The following is a 19,912-nucleotide window of genomic DNA, read 5'->3' as shown; positions in this document are numbered from 1 at the left end:
AAATAACTAGCTAAAAATTTTTAGTAAAGAATATCCATTCCTGCACAAAACCCCCAAACTACATAATCAATAGCTGAGAAAATGCCAATTATCCAGGCCCGTTTGAAATATTATTAATCTGCATCATAAGCGGCCACTAATCAACAGCATAAATTGTGAAATCACTATTTGTTTATTTGCCAGGAGGAAGCACTCCCCGTCACAGTTAATCAGATAGGAACAGCTCAATTTAGGGAGTAAATGGAACAAACACAGACATTTTTTATAAAACACTGAACATCCCAAAGAAAGCTCAGAAGAGATGCTGGCACCCACACCGATTCCCAGATCAAATCGACCAGGTTCCTTAAGAAAGCCTGTCAGTACACACTCAGGCAGTATAGACAAAATTATGCTTCAGGTCAAAAGAGGATCATTTGTGGGAGTTGGGAAAGAATTTTCCCTTCTCTCTCTACTGCAGCGCAACTGGCGAGGTGCACCTCTGAGGTATTCATTCATTCTCTCTCTGTCCGCCTCGTCTCTGTCTCTTGGAGATAAAGATTCAGTGTGGCCTGTTGTCTGGATGAATGAAGGAGAAAATGGAGTCTTATTAAAGATGTTCGTTTTTATGGTTCTCATGTGAAGTCTTCTACGAGGCTTGGGAATGGCCAGAATGCCCACAAGCACCATATGTGAAGGCACATTCCCCCGAATTACAAACACCTGAATGCCACTCCCCCGAACCTCCCTGAGTAAGGCCTGCCCTGTAAGGGTTAGAGAAGCGCATACAAAGCGCCCCGCAGAGGGTCTGGCACCGGGTGGGAACTTTGCCAATGGCAGTTACTTTTTGTTGTTTCCTTAGTGTCCTCAGCAGACAGAATGCAGGAAACATATGCACCAAATATCATTTGAATGATCCCACTAAATCCTTATACATTGTTCCCTCTCAGCTTCTCAAATTCCCAGAAGCCACATCAGCCTGGCAACTCTTACATTCCTATGGAGAAGGTGAGGAGAAACTGCTACTATTGTAGTTTTCCTAATCTTACTTAACTATTAAAAATAACAACACCACCACCTTCCTAATTAGAGCTCACTATATGCCAGGCACTGCTCTAAGATTCCCATATTCAAATAGTCCACATAGCTAACCCGTGGAAGCAGGTACCATTTTTAACCCCCATCTCCTCGGAGGAAACCGAGGCATGGAGAGGGCAAGGTACCCTGAGCAAGCTCACACGGCTAGTAGGTGGCAGAGGCAGGATCAGAGACTGGGCGCCCAAATCATGAAAACAAAGGACAATAGTCTGAAAGGTTACTCCGCCTTTACACTGCGTTTGTGAAATCTTCTTCCCCGGTTCCCTTCCTCTGGGCAGAGAGTTTAACTGCTGTTTGTTGGCAAAGTTTATTTAGATCTCACCTTAATAGCAGAGCAAAAACTGGGGTCTTGGTCCTTGAAAAACCACCCAAGACTTCAGGACGATCCCTCCCCCTCACTCAGGGCCTCAGAGCACAGCTGTCCACACCAGACTTTCTGGTCCTACCTTGCACGTCTCCCCAGGGTGCTGGTGCTTGGCCCTACCCCTCAGCGTTATCTCGAGCTTGGGCCCTGGACACCCCGGAGCCCAGTTCCAAGGGCACAACAAGCAGCACGGGCAGTAGAAGCCGCCCAGCACACCATCCATTCACTCAGCTGTGGTGACGCCTGTCTCCACTTCCCAGGAAACATGGACGGCGGCACATCACCTACTCTGCCCATCCCTCCCAATATTTGGAAGCTGTTATCTGCCTCTCGAATTTCTCTTTTCCAGGCTGAATAGCCCCAATTCTTCAGCCTCTTCTCAGAGGCAATATTTCTCAGCCTTCAGTCATTTTCATTGCTCTCCTCTGGCCTCTCTCCAAGATTCTGTATCTTGTTTAAATAGTGAAGGCCAACACTGAACATGATTTAAGAACAGTCATGCCTGGAAAAGTAACAAAGGCTCAACCAATACAGATTCCAGAAGGTAAATATTTTCTCAAAAAAAAAAAAAATCAGAGTATTACAATATTAATAATGGAAGGCAGTAAGAATTAGGTTGACCAAATACAATAATTTCTGCTGCTTGTCATATCATTTCCTCTAGTTATTGTGGTTTCTGGGAGACTTATCTGTCCTGATAAGTCTTCTCAGAAACGATTTTGCTCCTCCTCAAAAAAATTTTAAAAAACCTAAGCTTTTCTTCTTAGTCTCATTTCTTCTTTCCCTCAATACAGAAATCTGATCAGCATGAGAGATGGCCGGTCCCCTTCTCTCAACACAAGCTCTTCCAGAAATAGCACTTCCTTTCCTGACTTCTTCAATTTCTTCTGGTGAGACAGCCTCTGCCTGGCAGCACTGCCTGCCTCCCCTTTGGGAACATTTCAGGGTGTGGATGCTTACCCTGGCGACAGCGTAAGGCATACAGAACACGTAGAGCCTGCCCAGGCCCCCCAGTGCAGGACAAAGCCCACCCTTCCCCACAGGCTCCTTAAGAGACTCAGCGGTGACTCTGATCAAGGTCCACGTGGCAAAACCGCCTGCTGGGCTTGGAAGCAGGTGGGACAGGGGCCTGCACCTTAAATGAAGGAAGAATCCCATCCAGGGCAAATGACAGGGAGGAGCTGCTGAAGAAATGCGACCTCAAAAACATGGAAGCTCCTAACAGAGCCTGACACCTGGATGCTCAGTAAACAAGGTGGTTTGGGGGCGATTAAAAACAATTTTTTTTTTTTAATTCTTTAACAGAATAGAAGGAGAATGAAGGTGACCACTCAAAAAAGCAAAAACAAACTTCTCCAACATGCACAGAGCCAACAGTTTTCCCAGCAGATTTACGGGGGTGTCTGCTCCCTGGCCTGTCAGCCTCACCCTCCCAGGGAAGGAACATCAGGGGCTCACGGGCAGCCACACACACTACCTGTCCACTTGCCCTGGTCCTTCTCGCCTCCACCCTCTTGGTCTTTAGCCAGCTCCTCTGGGTCAGCAGCTGCTTCACTGGGCCCTTCAACATCTTCAATGGCTTCCTCTGAAATAGAAAAACAAAATACCAACGATTAAGAGTAGACAGAAGATGCAAAACTCTGGGCTCCTACTCCAAAGAATTATCAACCACAGAACAGACACCAGTGACTGTTCCTCCTCTCTTCCCAGTGGCCCCTGCAAGGCTGCCTGCGCTACGGCCACACCGAGGTCTGGGTATAAGCAGTGGGGGACTGTCCCCCCGCCCACCCGTTGGAACGAGACTGACTCGCTCTAGACGTGTGGACATTAGGTATATTCCAGATGGATTCTGAATGCCTCATTTGAGCTTTTCTTATTGAAAAGCCAATCCTGCTGAAGAAATAACTCCATCCAAATTCCTGAAGTTGCATGCAAGTCTTTCACACTTGAAAAAGCAAAATTTCACACTTGAAGTGCAAAAAAGGAGCTTCTTGCCTAGCTCCAACCCAGTGCGTCCTGGCATTGAACTAGACCAGACTCAGTCACGGACCCCCCACAGGCCTCAAGGTGCCTGTGGGTGTGCCAGACCGTGGCAGGAGGGGTTTTCTAGCTTTGGTTGGTTTTTTTTTTAAGTCATTTTTTTAATACTCTGAAGAGTCATAAAATATTAGTGATACAATTTCGTCAATGTGAGTTGTTCTAGAAAATGTCATCTGTGGGCTACCAAGCTATCAGTGGTGAGAAGCAGAAGAAACTGTAGTAAAATCATACACTTTTCTTTTGAACTCACTCCATTCTTTACCCACCACTGGTTTAAAACTAACCAAGAAAATTTTCTCCAGCCCAACACATAATGCTTTAGTGAAGGTAGAAGAACGGTCATTTCCAACCATGAAATAAAATGCCACTTGCCCAAGTGAAGAAGAAGAGGATAACCCAGATGTTAGGGCCCAATCTAGGACTGTGGATTTGGGGTTCTTTCTAGTACCTCCCTGGATCCCTCCAACTGCAACTCTACTTTTCAACATTTTAAGGTGTGATACCCTCCAACCCTCCAGGAAAAAAAGCTTCTAAATTTTATCTCACAACAGAAGTAAAAGGAGTTCAGAGTACCCTGACTTTAGAGGGGTTATAAAAACACTTGAAGAAAAAAAAAATATCTATTTAGAGTTAGATTTTCCTAATTCTTCTTGAAAAGACAATGGAAGTCAAAGGACTAAAAACTGAACTAGGGGCCAGGGAACATTCTTTCTTCATTATCACCAGTAGGGGATTTATGAGGTGGTCATGGGCAACTCAAGCAAAGTAAGATACTGCCTGTTTCCACCTCCAACTAAGGGGACTCTGCACATAATTTCAACACCTCCTTTTTGCCTCACTGTATGGTAAAGTTAACATCATCTCCCCCACCCGCTCTTAGTTCAAACAGAGAAAAATAAGGCAACCATGTTTTGAAGTTAATCAGATATACAGAGCCAGAGTAACACTATATTTCATTTAGTAGAGAAAAATATATACATATAGCAATAACAAGCAAGTTACACAGTATGATATATTTACCACCTTAATTATCTTCAGGCATGATGTTCAATGCATATTTTTAGGCATTTGATAAAATTGCTCAACACTATAATTATAAAATCCATCTTTGAACCAGCATTCAATCGATAGTATTACATTAGGTCTACCCAAAGTACATGGGTCTTTAAAATATACTCATTTGCCCCAATACTTGCTGTATACAAAATATCTGTGGTACTGATACATTAATCAAATTTGATTTGCAAAGAGATGACTTGATGGCCTCTCCTCTCCAGTACACACACACTCACGAGTCACGGAGACAGAGATGGAGAGAGGCTGACACCAACAAAACACAGAGCAGTGTCTGAAGGCGCTGCTTTGCAGAGGAGAGAGGGAACCTGCCCACAGGGGGGCCTCTCCAAGGCCAGTGCCCCTCCTGCACAGTATGTGGCTCACAGCCACTGAGCAGAGGGAAGAACTCTTGTTTGGAAAGGCCCAAAGAACTGGGGTCAGCGGCAGAATGACCATATCGATTCAGGAGACAGAGACCCTGGAGAATAAGCACATCACTGGTGCAGTGAGTCAGCAAGCCACACGGGGCTTTGTGAATATTCCTGGAGCCCTCATTCTGTGAGCCTACTTGTCTTCTTTCCTCCTGCCCTACTATACGCAGAAAAGGGGAGGCAGCTGAGTTTCAATGAGAGAACAGACAACAGAGTTTAATCTAGGAACTTACTTTTCTTTTTTCCCCCCTCCTTTTCAATTTTAGAATCAAGTCTTTTTGCGTTCCTAAATTTAATATTAACATTTGTGACTCACTCAACTAAGAGACTGTTACATGCTTGGTAGAAGAATATATGATTAAGAAACTCCTGGATCATCCAGCTTCCTTTACAAGGGAGCCCAGTCCTTAACCCCAGCTAAAAGTCAAGTCTCATTCAGCCAAGCAGGCTCTTGCCTGAAGTTCCACGTGTGACCTACAGGTGTCGCCCTCTGCATGGCCAGGCCTAGAAGGGCAGCTAGCTGCAGGAGGCACACTGTCTGGGCTGCCTAACCTGAGCATGTGGAAGTAATATACATCTTCAAGTGAACTGTCTGGTCCTGGGGAAATAAAATAGGACATTCATAAGAAGTTACACCATCTGTCTTTATACCATCATCATCAACAGCAAGAAGAAAAATAGCTTTTTAAAATGGATGAAAGCCCAGGCTGTCAGTAACCAGAAAACTGTGAGCTCTGAATACCAATAAAGGGAGAGAAATGATTAAAAAACAGAGATACAAACTATGAATTCATCTGGACAGCTTGGGCCCACAATGCTTTGCAAACAGTGTATGTTTTATTGGTCCCCAAAGCCTAAAACAACCCCATTCACTAAGACCCAGGCCTCGGGCACCCACGCAAGGGGCCTGGTCTCCCTGCACTGGAGACACGTGGGAACTGGGAATGCGATGCCACCCGGCTCTGACACAGAGACTGCGGCCGCGCTCAGCTCCTGGGGCTGGCCACCCAGCCCTCGTTCCTTTCAGGAATGCATATTTGATACCCATGTGCTGCTAAGACACAGAAACGAAGGAGGTTTTCCCCCATAGATCACAGACTGCATTCTCCCCCCATGAAGTCAGTGGCAACTGGCCAGGGTCATGACAGAAGTCAATTTTTTTCCTATAATATCAGCTTCTGACAGATGGTGGGAACAAGTGAAGACATGATGGACCGACAATCTGGTTTCATCTGGAAAATCCTGTCATTCCCTCAGAAGACAGTTGCTTTCCTTCACCAAGACATACAATAGTCACCATGTCATTTTTATGCCGAAATAGACAAGTCAAAACCGTCTTCTCCCTAAAGAGTTTGATGATATTTCCGAACACATCCAGAATGCACCCGGAATACTTTCTCAAGGGCCCAGCCAGGACCTGGGTGAGAAGGTCATCTCTGCTTCCTCTGTCCTGCCTGTGCTTCTGTGCTTGGCAGGAGGTAGCAGGCCCGGTGTATTCCAGACAGAAGGTCTGTTGTTTCAAAGACTACAGAGGAGATTCCTTTACGCCCCCCCCTCCTCCGCCCCAGAGGCCTACTTCGATGGATACACCCTGCAGGAGCCCTCAAACTAGGGCACCCCTCCTGTTTGGATGTACTTTTATGTTGAGGGGCTGGGCAAATAGAAACAAATCTTGAATTACTGTGAGGTCTTCCAGTGTCCCTTCTTTCTGCCTTTAACTTACATGTAAAACTGGCTGAAGGCCTTTAAAAAAATAAATGTTTCCACAACCACCTCCTTTTCACAACCGCTTCTCCCAGACAGTGCTCGTGCCAAACCCAGCCTGCTCACGTCACTCACGTCTCTTGGTTAAGGGCAGGAGACACCCTCAGTGTATCAGATGCCCTCAGTGTAAGGATTTCAGCAGGTAAATACATTCTAAAAGGGAAGGGTTGCTAGGGCAGCTAAAGTTTTTGGGGTGATGATACCACAGGTCCAGAAAATATCCCTTCACTCAAGGTGGTTTCGCTCATCACAAATGCAAACTGTTCTGTTCACAACCTCATGCGTGTCGGGGAAGGCGACTGCAAGATTTCTGGATCTGCGGTGAAGTCTGCTCCCGAAGCGGATGGGTGTGCCAACGGGCGACCCCATGGAGAGTTGCAACAATTTCTTGAGCAACCTGGAAATTGATTTGTGGAAGGAGCACCAGGAGGAGACAAAAATAGAGGTGGCATCATCGGTAAGTTGGCACTCCCACCACCGCGCAGACTCCCTGAATGTGTTACCTAAGAAAACTTGCCAGTTGCTAAAAAATGATACCGTTCGTCAGATAACCAGGGCCGAGTGCCATGTCCTCTGGGTGTATTTACAAATTGCTTACAGAGTTGAAGGAAGGGGAGTCAATCAATGACTAATCAATGATTAGTCCCTCTGTTCCTAACTCTTAACAGGATAATGTAGATTAATTCAAACCTTCCCCCAAACCTGACAAAGCCCCCTTAATGCCTCGATGTGAAAGAAATTTGGAAATTCTTCTATCAGGGTGTCTGTACCCAAAGCTCTCAGGCAATCGTGTTACTTAAATAATATACCAATCTGGATCCCTGAAGAATGAAATTGTTCTTTCCTTTTTCTTTGGGGGGAACAATGTTTGAGGGCGGGGTTGAAATAAAGTGCGTCTGCCTGTCGGCAGGCTCAAGAGCTGAGAAACATTAGCTGTCATGAACCACAATCAAATCAGGTTTGAAATATTTAGCAGTGGCTCGGAAAGCGCGGCGGCGCAGCTCTGACAGGCGAGATGTGCACAGACACCCACTTTCCATTATAATGGAAATATCAGGCCTGTTCTGAATATGTATAACCCAGAAAAATGTATTGATTTTTCATTCCGCATTAAAAAAAATGAAATAGCCTGCAGCTGTCAAAAGCCTTTTGTTAAAAGCTCATCTTTCCTGGAATGAGGTTTACCAGAAACAAGTTTTAATTGTATATAGGACCTCTTCTTTGAAAAACAAAATAACCAATCTGCTTACTTTGAAGATAGGGTTAAAGCTTTTCCTTTCTCCATTTTCAACCTAATTAACCAAGGACAGCCGGCGGAGCAGGCGGGAAAGACTGGCCGGATCTGACCAGCAGGAGTAACACAGAGGGTAGCGGCCACTTTGTGGGGGTCTCTGTGGTGGGTAGCAGGACGGGCGCCACGACTGGGTCTTGCCCTCTCGTGCCTGTAACACCTGTGCAGCTGCTGGACTCTGTGGCTCTGGACTCACAGAACGACGACACTGTGGCCGATCAACTGTCTTCTTGCAGCGCAGGCTGGCACAAATGGAAAGCGGGGGCGAAAACTGCAGCGTGCCCCATCCTCTTCAATGTCCTTTTGTCATCCTCAGGAAGCCGCTAATGGCTGTACGCATTCTACAGAATATACATGCTGCATTTTGTAAATACAGGTCAAATCAAACCCACAACATAAAAGATGGCTGCTGAGGTCCAGACCACTTATTTCGAGTGAGGTCCCGTGCATTAAAATTCTGCGACAATAGAAACTTGTAACAGGACGTGACCTGCAATGCTGACGCACAGACAACCCTGTTGCTCCCAGTTCCCCACCCCTAGTCTTGTCTTCGCTCTCCAAGCCAGGGAGGAAGAGGCGAATGGTGGCGATGCTTGTGGCTGTCCCCACAGGGCTGGGCCACCATGCCATTCTGCCTCCATGTGCCCTGGGCACAGGGACACCCAGATTCTGGGTGCAATATGTACTCTGCACACTTCCTCAAGTGTTTACGCCATGGTTTTATTCCACGGGGTCTTTTCAGTCCTGACAGTGTGGCTGGAAACTGCCTGAGAGGCAGCTTCAGACACGATGAGGTTTTCCAGGTGGGCAACACCCAGCCTCAGAAATTTTCCCTTAAATCAAGGTGGTCCCGCTTACCTCAAATGCAAATTGTTCTCCTAACACACCTGACACTTAGCCTGCTGGTAAAGGTGACTGCGTGTTCTCAAGCAGGCACGTGGTATGAAGGACTTACAAACCCATCTGGAAGTTCTCTGTAGGTAATCATCTCACTATTATTTTTAATTGCTGGCAAACTCTGTCCATTCTGTTTTCTACATCTTATTACGTGAGAGAGTAATTGAGGGCAATGCCACATCACAAGACGAAGAGCCGGGATCCAAATCCATGCCGGTAGCAGACATGCTCAGATACAACTATCATAGTCTAGGCAGGAAACCGTAACAGGGCAAAGGATGAGGGTGGGGGTGAGGGAAGGGTGGCGGTGGAACAGGCAGGGGCTCCAAGTCTGGAGCCCTCATTTATTCATCAGAAATGTAATCTTTTTTCACCTTCTCAGGATAAGATGCCACCTCCTCCCCAGTGGGGACATCGGAAGCCTGGTGCAGTAGCAGAGCCCAAGGCATTCGGTAAGAAGTAGGCTCTCCCTACTTCTTAAGTGGAAGATGGGAAGAGGCCTGCATTCCCACTTGCCCAGGCCTCTCTCAAATCCCTCGCTCCACTGAGACCCCTGGCCCTGGGTCTAAGGGACAGACTACAGGAAAGGCAGAGGTAGGTCTCCCCTTCCACTTTGGCATTTTGCATTTTTTCACCCATCTAAGTGCTCTGCCAGCTGGGGCCATCATGCAAAGGACCCTCCCCTACCAGCCAGTGTGACCAGTCAGGGGTCCGCTGGGTGCTCTGTAGGGAATTTTCCCACCCCAGCGCTCTTTGAAAAAAAAAAAAAAAGTGGCCAAGCCACTCAACAGTTGTTTTAAACAAAACTGCCTTCTCGAAGATGACGTTTATTAAAATGGATGTCAGTCCTCCCAGAGGTAAGGGGGGTGGGTAAGCAGGACAGGAAGTGGAGGACGCATAAGAGATCAGACACTCCCTTCCTCCAATGACGAGTTCTTTTCACCTGGATCCTTTAAGTGATCATTTTACTACCATGAATTCCTTCTACTACTAGGTGTTCATTTACCAAATACACCTGGGGCAGCGGCGCCTGGAGTTTCTGGACAGGGCCTGAAAGGCGGTGGAAGGTTGCCAGCTTCCCACGGGGGCTGCCGGGCAAGGCTCTCCAGGCAAAACAGACATTGAAGGAATTTGGCCTCCTGGCTGCCCCACCCCCACCCTATTTTCCGTCCCCCACCCCACCGACCCTGGCTCTGGCACTGGGCTCAAGGAATCAACACTCTGAAGGCAACTCCGGGTATTATTAAAATGACTAATTGGAGAATAGAGACCATTTATGCTTTTGTATATTTGAAGATCTTGCCACTGTTTATAGAAACAAGAAAAATGGGGACTGTGCAGCAAGAGGGAGCCTGGGAAGGCTGAGAGGGCTGCAGCCGGCGCGCTCTGCCCCTGCTGGGTAAAGCCAGGTTGCCTGGACAAAAACATACTCCTGGGGGAGCCTCTCCATTTGCTCTTGGCTTAACTTCACCTCTAACTTGAGCAATGACAGGAGAGAGCATTTGATGGGTCCAAAGTGGCCAGGCAGCTTGTGGAGGCCTCTGGGAGAGAAGTCCCCTCTTTGAGCTGTGCTGCTGGGCGAACGGCACAGACGCCAGAGCACAAAGTGAAAAATGCTGCCGTTGTGTGGTGAGGGACGGGTCCTGCCATTTTTCCTCTCCCGGGCAAGGCCATTTGGTCATTTGAACAGTTTGTCAAAACGGAGCTAGAATTAAGGGGGTGGGTGGGGGTCAAGGGAGGGGAAAAAAGGGAGGAAATGCCTCGAGCCAGTATTGCAACAAGTTCCATTTATCTGTGTTCTTAGCAAAAGCACCTGGGTTGCCCCCTGCAGAAATGCAGAAAGGATAAAAGCAAACGTGAGGTGACAAAGCACAAGGGAACTAAATATGTCACTGACTCGCCTGGTGGCTATTCACGGGAAGATTTTTTTTTCAATAACTGAAAGATGTGAGTTCCAGTTTGTAAAATACAAACCCGACCCCGAAATGGTTTCGGAATCCACTCTGAACAAGAAATCCCGGCAACGTCCCAGAACTCCGAGGTACACTGAATTCAGCAGGGATTAGTCCCCTTGCATTTCCATAGAGCTGTGATTGTTGCTGTTACTTTCACACATAAAATGTAAAAAAGGCAAATTCCCCGAGCATGTTTGTAGCGGAGCGTGATGTGATTGTGTTGTCATTTATGGGAAATAATCGCAGGCCCATCTCTCCCCTTCCCCCCCATTTTCCAGTCCAAATAACCATGAAAAATTACACTTCAATGTCAGGGCGACGACAAAGGAGGCGCGCTCTCGGGGAGCTCAGCGGATTTGCAGGGGCTTTTCCTTGCTTTGGACAAAAACTACCTTCAATTGTACTTCATTTAAAATGTGATCTAACAAACGCATTTTGACAAGTTCCTTTCTCTTTTCCTCCTTTCTTTCAAACAGTGTTTTGCACAGTTTAACCTCACACCAAACTGGAATGTTCTGGAAAGAAGAGGCGTGTAAAATAGAAGGTCCTTGAAACCAAGAAGGGTGGTTTCCCCCTTCAGCCCCCCTCCCTGTTAAAAAACAAAGTAGTGGAGGAAAATGATGATTGTCACTCAGTATGCTACTGGGAAGGGGCAGGAGAGGAGGGGACAGAGTAAATGGTAGTGTCTTAACCACAGAATATCTGGTAGGCAAAGGTGGACATGCCGAGGCTAGTAGAAGGAGGAGGGCCTCGGTGGAGGCCCTCACAAGCTCACTCATCAGAATAAACCATTCTGTGGAGCCGGAAGCATCCTCTGAAGAGTCTGGATGTGCACTCAGAATTGAGGGTTCACGACCAGGTGGGTGGTGGAGAAGGGAAGCCCCTCTGATGGGGATCCATTTCCCTCCTCAGCCCCCCGCCCGCTAGGGAAAGGGCATTTTTCAATCGAACAGATCTGCCTGGAAGCTTTTTAACATTCCAGGTGTGAGGCCCAGGCAGTCCCTACAAACATCTGCCTTTCAGTAACACCCTGCTTGGAATAAACACTGCCAGGCTTCCACAGTCAGAGGGGAGAAGGCAAGACAGATAAACACCCAGGAGTGACAGAAAGTCTGTAAGAAAAAAAATGAACAGTTTCCATTAAAGAAGACTGGTATCACCTTCTGAGTCAAAACTGACTTGGCTTTTCAGGGAGAAATCTTAGGCTTAATGCAAAAAAAAAAAATCTATGATATGCTTCCTAATTTATTTATTTTTAATTGGAAAATGTTGGAAACATATGGATAAAAAAAGCGAAGGCAGGCCTGTAAGTGTACTTAAGCATCTGTACACAAATGAAGGTGTGTGGGAAATGAGCAGGATGTAGCAGAAATGATATTAGATTATGGTGATTAGAACCTAATGGGTATAAGTGAAACCTTGTGGGCTGGTTCTTGTACCGGGAACGTCAGGGGTGATGGAGGCAACCTATACGGGAATGATAGCAAGGGAAGGGAAGGTGGAGAGTGCTGAGCAAACCCAACCAACGTGACACCATTTGACAACGTCAAAGGGAATGACGGAATATTTGGAGCACAGATATGCCAAAAAGCAAACTGAGAGAAAAAAAGCTGAACATTTTGTTTCTAGACATCAAAACAAATAGCACACAACAGAGAAAAATAAAACCAGGACTCCAGGGGTCTGAGTCACGTGGCCACCCCAGCGAGGGAGCCTGTTTGTTGCCTCACTCTCATGCCCACAGTGTCGGAAGGGTTAAGAAAATAGCTTGACCCCTTGCAGCACAGAACGAATGCAGAATGTTAGTCAGTCTCCTCCCACCAGCGGACAGCGGAGTGAGGCGCTGACTGACTGTCGATGAGCTGCGCTTTGCATGACCGTAAGCCACTTACATGCACAGCTGGCACAACAAGCTGATTCATAAAAAACAAAGCACAAACAAAGCCTTACGCTTTCCAAACCAAATCTGGGAAACAGACATCAGGCCAACTTCAGGCAACACGCACCCAGAAAAGTACTGTCTAAACTGCTCTCGGTTGGCCAGACCCAAGCGTGCAAATAGTCATTGAGTACGGAACAGCACTGCACGCTCCAGAATGCAAGGCTGGAAATGCAGTCTGCTCTGGAGGTGGCCCAGGACACAGCCTTACACCTCCCAGCACACTGGGAAGCCTTCAGGTGCCGACCATGCAGACGGCCTGGTGAGGAGCCTACCTTTGCTGGAAAACTTATGGTCACACCTGAGACATTTAAGGGTGTACCTATTTGTGCAAAGTCAAAAACTGGGCCATTCTCCAAAACCCTCGGGTCCCCAGATGCACTTCAGTCTGAAACAACCAAGCAGCAGAAGTAAGATGTTTTAGCTGACATTTCCTGGGAAACTGCAAAGAAAGTGAGGCAGGAAGCTGAGGTGCGTGGAAAATCCAAAGGTTTATGTTGAAGAGCTTTCCTGCGTGAATGGGAGGCGAAGCAGATGGGACTGCTGAACTGCTGTCATTTTTAGCAGGCACCTTGCGCAGCTGCTCTGCGCCCAAAGGGAGAAAGAAAATTCTTGGATCTTCTTCCCCCTTTTTAGAAACTTCCAAAGTTATGCCAGTGTTTGAATACAAAGCATCAGTACTTTTAAAAGTTGGATCCTGCCCAGTGAAATGTTCTTTTTCTGGGGTTTAACAAAATGCCGCCACCGCCGCCACCACCACGACCTGCTCCTTCACAGTGATTTTAGCTACAGAAGCCCCTGCTCAAAACTCCCAGAGACACTACCTGTATTTCAGACTCAGCTTCAGGACTGCGTGCGTCTGTAGCTTTCCCCCCTGTAAGGTGTTTCTCAGACCCCAAAACAGGCTGGTACCCCTTAAAAAGCAATATGCCCTATCACACCCCCCCGAATTTCCACTACGACACATCTCAAGGTACAAAAACACACAGTCATGTGATCATCAAGGCAAAAAACTCAATAAAATAACTTAAATTCTAGACTCATACCCACACTCTGTAATGGTGGGAACATTTGAAGAGAACTAATGTGTAAACCAAGGAGAAAGGAACTGTTGCCACCGTAAGAGAACGCCATCGGGGATCCGAAGAGCAAGTGCAGTCAGTGACAAGGAACTAGTACTTAGGACGGTAGGAATGAGGGATCCACAGAAATCTGTAGCACACGGTTACATTACGAAAATAACTCTGGGTGTTAAAATCCTTCTGTGTGCATGTTGCAACTGAAGAAAGTACTAGAAACCCCGGACAGGGAAATCTTTAAGTCAGAATCCTCTCCGGACTTCCAAAAGTGGACAACTGTCTCTTAAGTGAATAGGGACCCCAAGCAGAGAGAGAATAAGGAAAGGAAACCTGCAACAAGTAAAACATTTTGCTGCACTTTTTAAAGCCAAGATTTGCAGTGAGGAAGGGGGTAAAACGAGCCAAAGGTCTGAGTGAGAGGGAGCCAGAAAGCAATGCAGCCAGGAAGACGAGCCCTCCCCTGTGATTACGGAGAAAAAAATGAATGATTCCTCACGTGCCAAGCAGCACCTTCAAAGGTGAAGAGGAGGAGGAGAAGGGGAAGGATTTAGACAGTAACCAATGAGAAACTTTGAAACAAAAAGCACCTAGGTAAGAGTGCATCTTAAAATTAAATATATATTATGGCAGAAAAAAACCAGATTAAAAAAAAAGTAGATCAATTTCTGTCTGAAAGAGTCTGTGAACTGACTCACCCACTAAAAACTCTGGTGACAGGTCGGAAACAACAGGAGACGTTCTAAGGGAATGAAAGTGACAGAAAACTGAGCCTTAAGAGAAACCTTTTGAGAATGGAGACGCAAGCAAGGAAAGATGAATGGGTCAATGTATTGCGCATCCAGCTGTGTAAAATTTAGCCAGATACGACTAAGGTGGCAAACCCAGAAATCTCTGCCTTTTAGAAAAAATAAAAAGGATATTTACAAACATGTAAATATAATTTACATGTAAATTTAAGCTTGAAGCATAAGAGCATAAACGAGAGTGAAACAGACTCAGGAAGGAGAAACAACAGTTTGCAGAGACCTGGCCAGCAGGGGGATCTGCTTCTGTTTTGAGGGACTGGGGGCAGCTGACAACTGGCACCTCAGTGTCACAGACTAGGAGACCAGTGCCTGGAGCTGGGCAGCAGCTCGCAGACCACACGGTGAGGTGACCCACAGGAGGGTGAGTGGCACTGGCCACGGAGGGAACAAGGGGTCATGGTGACTGACACACAGTCAGACAGGCAGAGACAAGTACTGGGCTGTCCGAAGCCGGGCCCCCTGCTCCCCAGACTCTGGCTCCTCTGGAATCTTCCTCAGCGAGAGCTGCAACGATGAGGCAAAACCCAGTGTACCATGGCTATTCAAAGCAGTATCCACTTTTTCTTTATATTTTGAAACAAGAAGCATAGCAGGGACAAAAACGCGCTCACCAAAACCAAAACCAACCCCAACCAAACACGGGTCCCTAAGAACCCAGATATCCATGCACCCAGACACAGCGCACCCTGCTAACCTCCCTCCCAGGGCCAACACAGCGCTCCCCCAGATGCCGTCACGTCTAGGACAGGGGCAGGCCACAGCTCACTCGCTCCCACCCCCTCTCGCATTCACTCTCACTCCCTCACACTCACACACACCCCTCATGCTCTTTCCGGAAGGGGAAACCCCAGAAATCCGGCTCCCAGATGGCTGGGGGCAGTGCCTGTCATAGACACTCTGGTTCCAGGGTGAGGTCCACGGGCTTTCGCAGCCCCGAAATCCTTGCCACAGAGAACTAGCAGAAGCAAGTAATTGCTTTTTCCCCTTCCACTAATAAGCTTTTCAGCAGAGGAAGAATTCAGCTTCCTGTAGTCAACAGACCCTTTTTTTCCCTGCCTCTCTCCGCTCCAAATAATCTAAAGTGACTGCAATTTCAGCCCTGGCTCTCCAGCATTCAGCTCCACCGGCTGAGGTCAGAGGGTGTCAAGTGAGGGCTCTCCATTTCTTTTCTACTCTGCCTTCACACCACCCATGCTTCTTTGTAACTGAGGCAACCTGCCTCCCCAGCCCAGCCAGCCTGCGGTGCATGGTGACTTCAGTTGGGATTCCAGGAAATGTTTTCTAAGGCCCAGAAAACACTGGGGGAGGGAGAAAAAAAAATCTCTACTATAAACAACTGATTAGTAATGACCAGCTTCAGATGCTCTGGTGACCTGAGCCACTCATTTCCTTGTTTTGAGAAAATGCATCGCATAGGACATTTTTGAGGGGGGCGTGTTTGGTGGTTAAACCATGTGGCTGCTTGTGTGGTTTTCAGTTTAGTTTTATGCAAATGACTTTGGTTCCTAAATTTTCTCCTTAACATCTTGCCACGTATTCACTGCGTTGGGGTCTTTGAGCCTGGCCTCGTGTGGAATCAGCTGCAGTGGACTGCTCGGAAAACTTGGCCCCACCCTCCCCTGCCTCATTTCCCAGATGAATGAAATGCAATTTCAATTAAGAAGGGCAGCACCAGGACTTGCCCTTCTCTGTCTTCACGGAGATCTAAGCGGAGAGCGCAGGCAGGACTGCAGGTGAACAAACCAGCAGACAAAGGGAGATGGACTGAATGAGAGAAAGGACAGGTGTGAGGGGAACAAGGGAGGTCTCGGCAGGCTCCCAGTCCTCAGAGTGGGGAAAAAAGGTCACATGCAAATGTAAGAGGACCGCTGAGGGAAGAGCAGCTCTAAGCAGGGGAAACAGAGGCAGGTTGGGAGAGAGCTGCTTGCTGGGCCTGCAGCCAATGCCTGTGAGGTTCTGGAATGGAAGGAGAGACGGGGAGATGCACCCCCTTGTCCTACACACAAGCCTCACCCCATCACACATGTCAGGAGGAGGTGGGCGCTTACTCTGGGCTGCAGCCAGGCCTGTGATGAGAATTTATTTCCCTCAATTATGTGCTCTTGTCCCCAGTCTCAGTTCATCAGCACAGTGCGGCCAAGTCAATGAAAGGCTCCGTAATGAAGCAATCCCATGCACAGGGACGCCCAGCACCTGCCCGCTGGGTTGGCAGGGCTGCAGCCACACCCGGGCCTGAACCATGCTGACGTATTTCCAACCTTCCCCCATCTTTCATCCCCACCCATGCTCCATGTCAGTCACCCCAACCTGCCCCAGGGGCCTACAGCCTGGGCCTCACTGCCTCTGACTTAATCACAAATGCCCGATTGCAAAAAGAAGAGGGAAGGGCTACTAGCAAAGCGGGCCTGCTCAGCACAGGACGCTGGCTGCTTTCCTTTTCTCCTGCCTGGGTAACCCTTCAATGCAAAGACACTGACCTTGAAAACAATACCATCCAATACCATGCAACTAGAAAGTCTCCATTTGCTTGAGTCATTACTATCTCATAACGATAATACATAATAAAAATGGTCATAAGCAACTGTCACTTAACTGAAGTAGATACCATCATTACTCCCATTTCACAGATGAGGACACTGAGTCTCGGAGATGTTAAATTACTGGCAAAGGTCAGAGAGCTCTCTGTCAGGCCAGTGCTCTTAGTGGGTACCCCATCCTTCATCCATCCATCCATCCATCCCCCCATCCCCCATGTAGGCATGTGGCACCTTCTAGGCACAGACAATGCAGCTGTGGACAAGGGGATAGGAAGGAAAATGGGAAGGGAAGGCAGACAAAAAGCAGTGAAACAAATGAACATAATGTAAGCCAGATACGGAGGAGGGAGGACAATAAGCAGGAACAGGGGACAAAAGGAACCCAGAAGTTATTTCACGTGGGAAGATCGGGAAAGTGACATCTGAATCAGGCCTGAAAGATGAGGTGTGAGCACAGAGGTCTCCCAGGCACAGGAGCCACAAGTACAAGGCCCAGGCTGGGTGGAGGGTGGGCTGGGGGAGGAGGGAGTGGAGAGAGAAGGGAAGGGCCTGGACGTTGAGCACAGACAGTTCTCAGGGAGCAAGTTCCTGTAGGCCTTCGAGGCCACTGTCAGGCCAGAGGCAGTGCCACATATAAGGGGCTCCAGTGACAAGTAGAACATGGCGCTCCTCTTCGGTACCCCTTCCTCTAGACACACGTGGCCGTGGACACCCCACCGACTTGGCAAACATAATCTGGGAGAGATTGGGGTCCTTCCTTGTCCCCTTAGCCGAGAGAGGAGTGTGTGAGGAGCAACCTGCACAGCTTTACTCCGTTGCCTGGTAGGGCTTTCCAGTAGAAGGCTACCGTACCTCTGTAAATAGGTGCACAGGTAATACGTAAATGTGGAGACAGATCAGATCTCCCTGGGCCTCCGCCTCTCCTGGGGGGTGGGGAGACGACCCTGAGGTGAAGAAAAGCAAAGAGGGGAAAAGGAACACTGACCATCCTTTGCCACAGGTCATGTGGCCACACGAGGACACTGTTGACAGCCATAAGCCAAAAGTGCCCATCTGACCATCACGGCCAGAGCTGGCACCAGGACTGGGAGAAGGGCTCAGGGCTCTGAGGGGCTGCAGCTCCGACCCAGAAACGTGTTACTGCCCGTGGCATGTCCCTTCTCTGAAACCGCACTGCCTGGCCACAGAAGTGAGTTTCACTGCACTTTGCAAACGTAATAACCACATATGGCTACACGACCTCGGCAGGGCTGCTATTTTAATGCTAACTTTTCCCAGTAGGAGATGAATTTGGAGGTGGAGGGCTTTATTTTTCTTAACCGGGCGTTTGTGGAAAGAAATCTGCTCTGCTCACCACTTTGTACAAGGTGTCGCCCCCTAGTGACACACACACCTCTTTGCACTGGCACCTCCAGCCTCCACTGTCTCGGTGCATCACGGATCTCTCCACACCGAACTTGGCCCAGATCCTCGGACCAGCCAACCCAAAGTGTCCTGAGAGCTCCAAGACAGCCCGCAAGCATTCTGGGTTTTGTTGTTAAATGTTAGCGGGTGAACCTGGAGCACCTATAGGGCATCTGGTCCATTCGCTTTATCTCCGGCCAGGGGACAAGACCTGGGCCCCAAGGGAGAAAGAGAGGATCCCTGAAGAAAACCAAAGAAGTGAAGAGGGGCAGGTAAGGGGACACCTGGAAGAACCCCTTCCAGGCTTGTGGGGGACCCAAGGGAGCACCCAGGACTAGCCCAGAAAGGCAGGGCCTAAAAGCAGAGCCGAAATGAGAAGGTATGAAGCAAGGGAGTGTAGGTGATGGGCGAGGAGGCAAAAGCCAAAAATCAGGAGGTGAAGGAAACAGGGCAGAAAATGGTACGAACCCATAGCAGCCTCACATGAACATCACTGTGGGTGTCCACAGCGAGGGGAGGCCTGCGGGGGGTGAGCAGGGGGGCGGACTTCTGTCCCTCTCCACTTCCTCCCCTCCATCCTTCAGGAGAACCGTGTTTGGGGGAAGGGGCCAGAACCATTGTCGGAGCCAGAACTTGGCTGCTGCCTTTTACAGTACACTTCCCAGAATAAACTGCCCCAAGACTTCATCCATCACCAAAAAAGGCAACTGTGAAAACCCTCATGGCCGGCCCCTTCCCTCACACCAGCACCCTCGGCCTCCCCTGCACAGTGGGCGGGAGGCCGCTCAGGCCCCACTAATTGCTCCTGCGGATGCGGTGCGGCGTGGGGGCCGGGCCCTGCACTGAGCAGTTAGGAACTTCCCAAATCATTAACCTTTCTCTGAGTGCATTGTACTGGGAGGTGCACCCTCTGCAGCCTATTCAGGAGCCCTATTGATCTGCTGCACACTCGGTGCCTTCAAAGTTGTTTATGATCAATATGCAAATTGCCCATGGCATTGATCTAGTATTAATTTTCAATTAGGGAATCCACAAGGGGTCTCTGAGGGTCAATACCTAACAATGCGAAGGAAACTCGGCTGAGGAGCAGGGACCTGATGCTGATAAAAGACTCCTTCTCAATAGTTCCAGGCCCTCAGGGCTGTCACCTTCACTTTGGCTCACTCGGCTCCCTCCTAAACCAGACCCCTGCAGCCACCTCCCAGGCTGGATCTGTGGCTGTCGCTGTGGAACTCGCCCTCCACCCCCCATCCTCCCCCACAGCCGGTGCCA

The 19,912-nt window shown here is 48.4% G+C and overlaps 1 protein-coding gene across 3 annotated transcripts in view; it reads right to left on the bottom strand.

Annotated features, from left to right (window-relative positions):
• ZFHX3 (zinc finger homeobox 3) overlaps positions 1–19,912 on the bottom strand; it is a 243,285-nt gene that overhangs the window by 42,040 nt on the left and 181,333 nt on the right. For all 3 annotated transcript variants that reach the window (XM_053915613.2, XM_024556133.4, XM_045191882.3), the window contains one exon: positions 2,919–3,026. In XM_053915613.2, coding sequence (XP_053771588.1) covers positions 2,919–3,026 — 108 coding nt within the window. The remainder of the gene's footprint in view (positions 1–2,918; positions 3,027–19,912) is intronic.

The sequence above is a fragment of the Desmodus rotundus genome, chromosome 12, assembly GCF_022682495.2.
Source record: "Desmodus rotundus isolate HL8 chromosome 12, HLdesRot8A.1, whole genome shotgun sequence".
Lineage (NCBI taxonomy): Eukaryota > Metazoa > Chordata > Mammalia > Chiroptera > Phyllostomidae > Desmodus > Desmodus rotundus.
The sequence above is the reverse complement of the archived record's forward strand: the minus strand, read 5'-3'. Positions and strand labels throughout refer to the sequence as shown.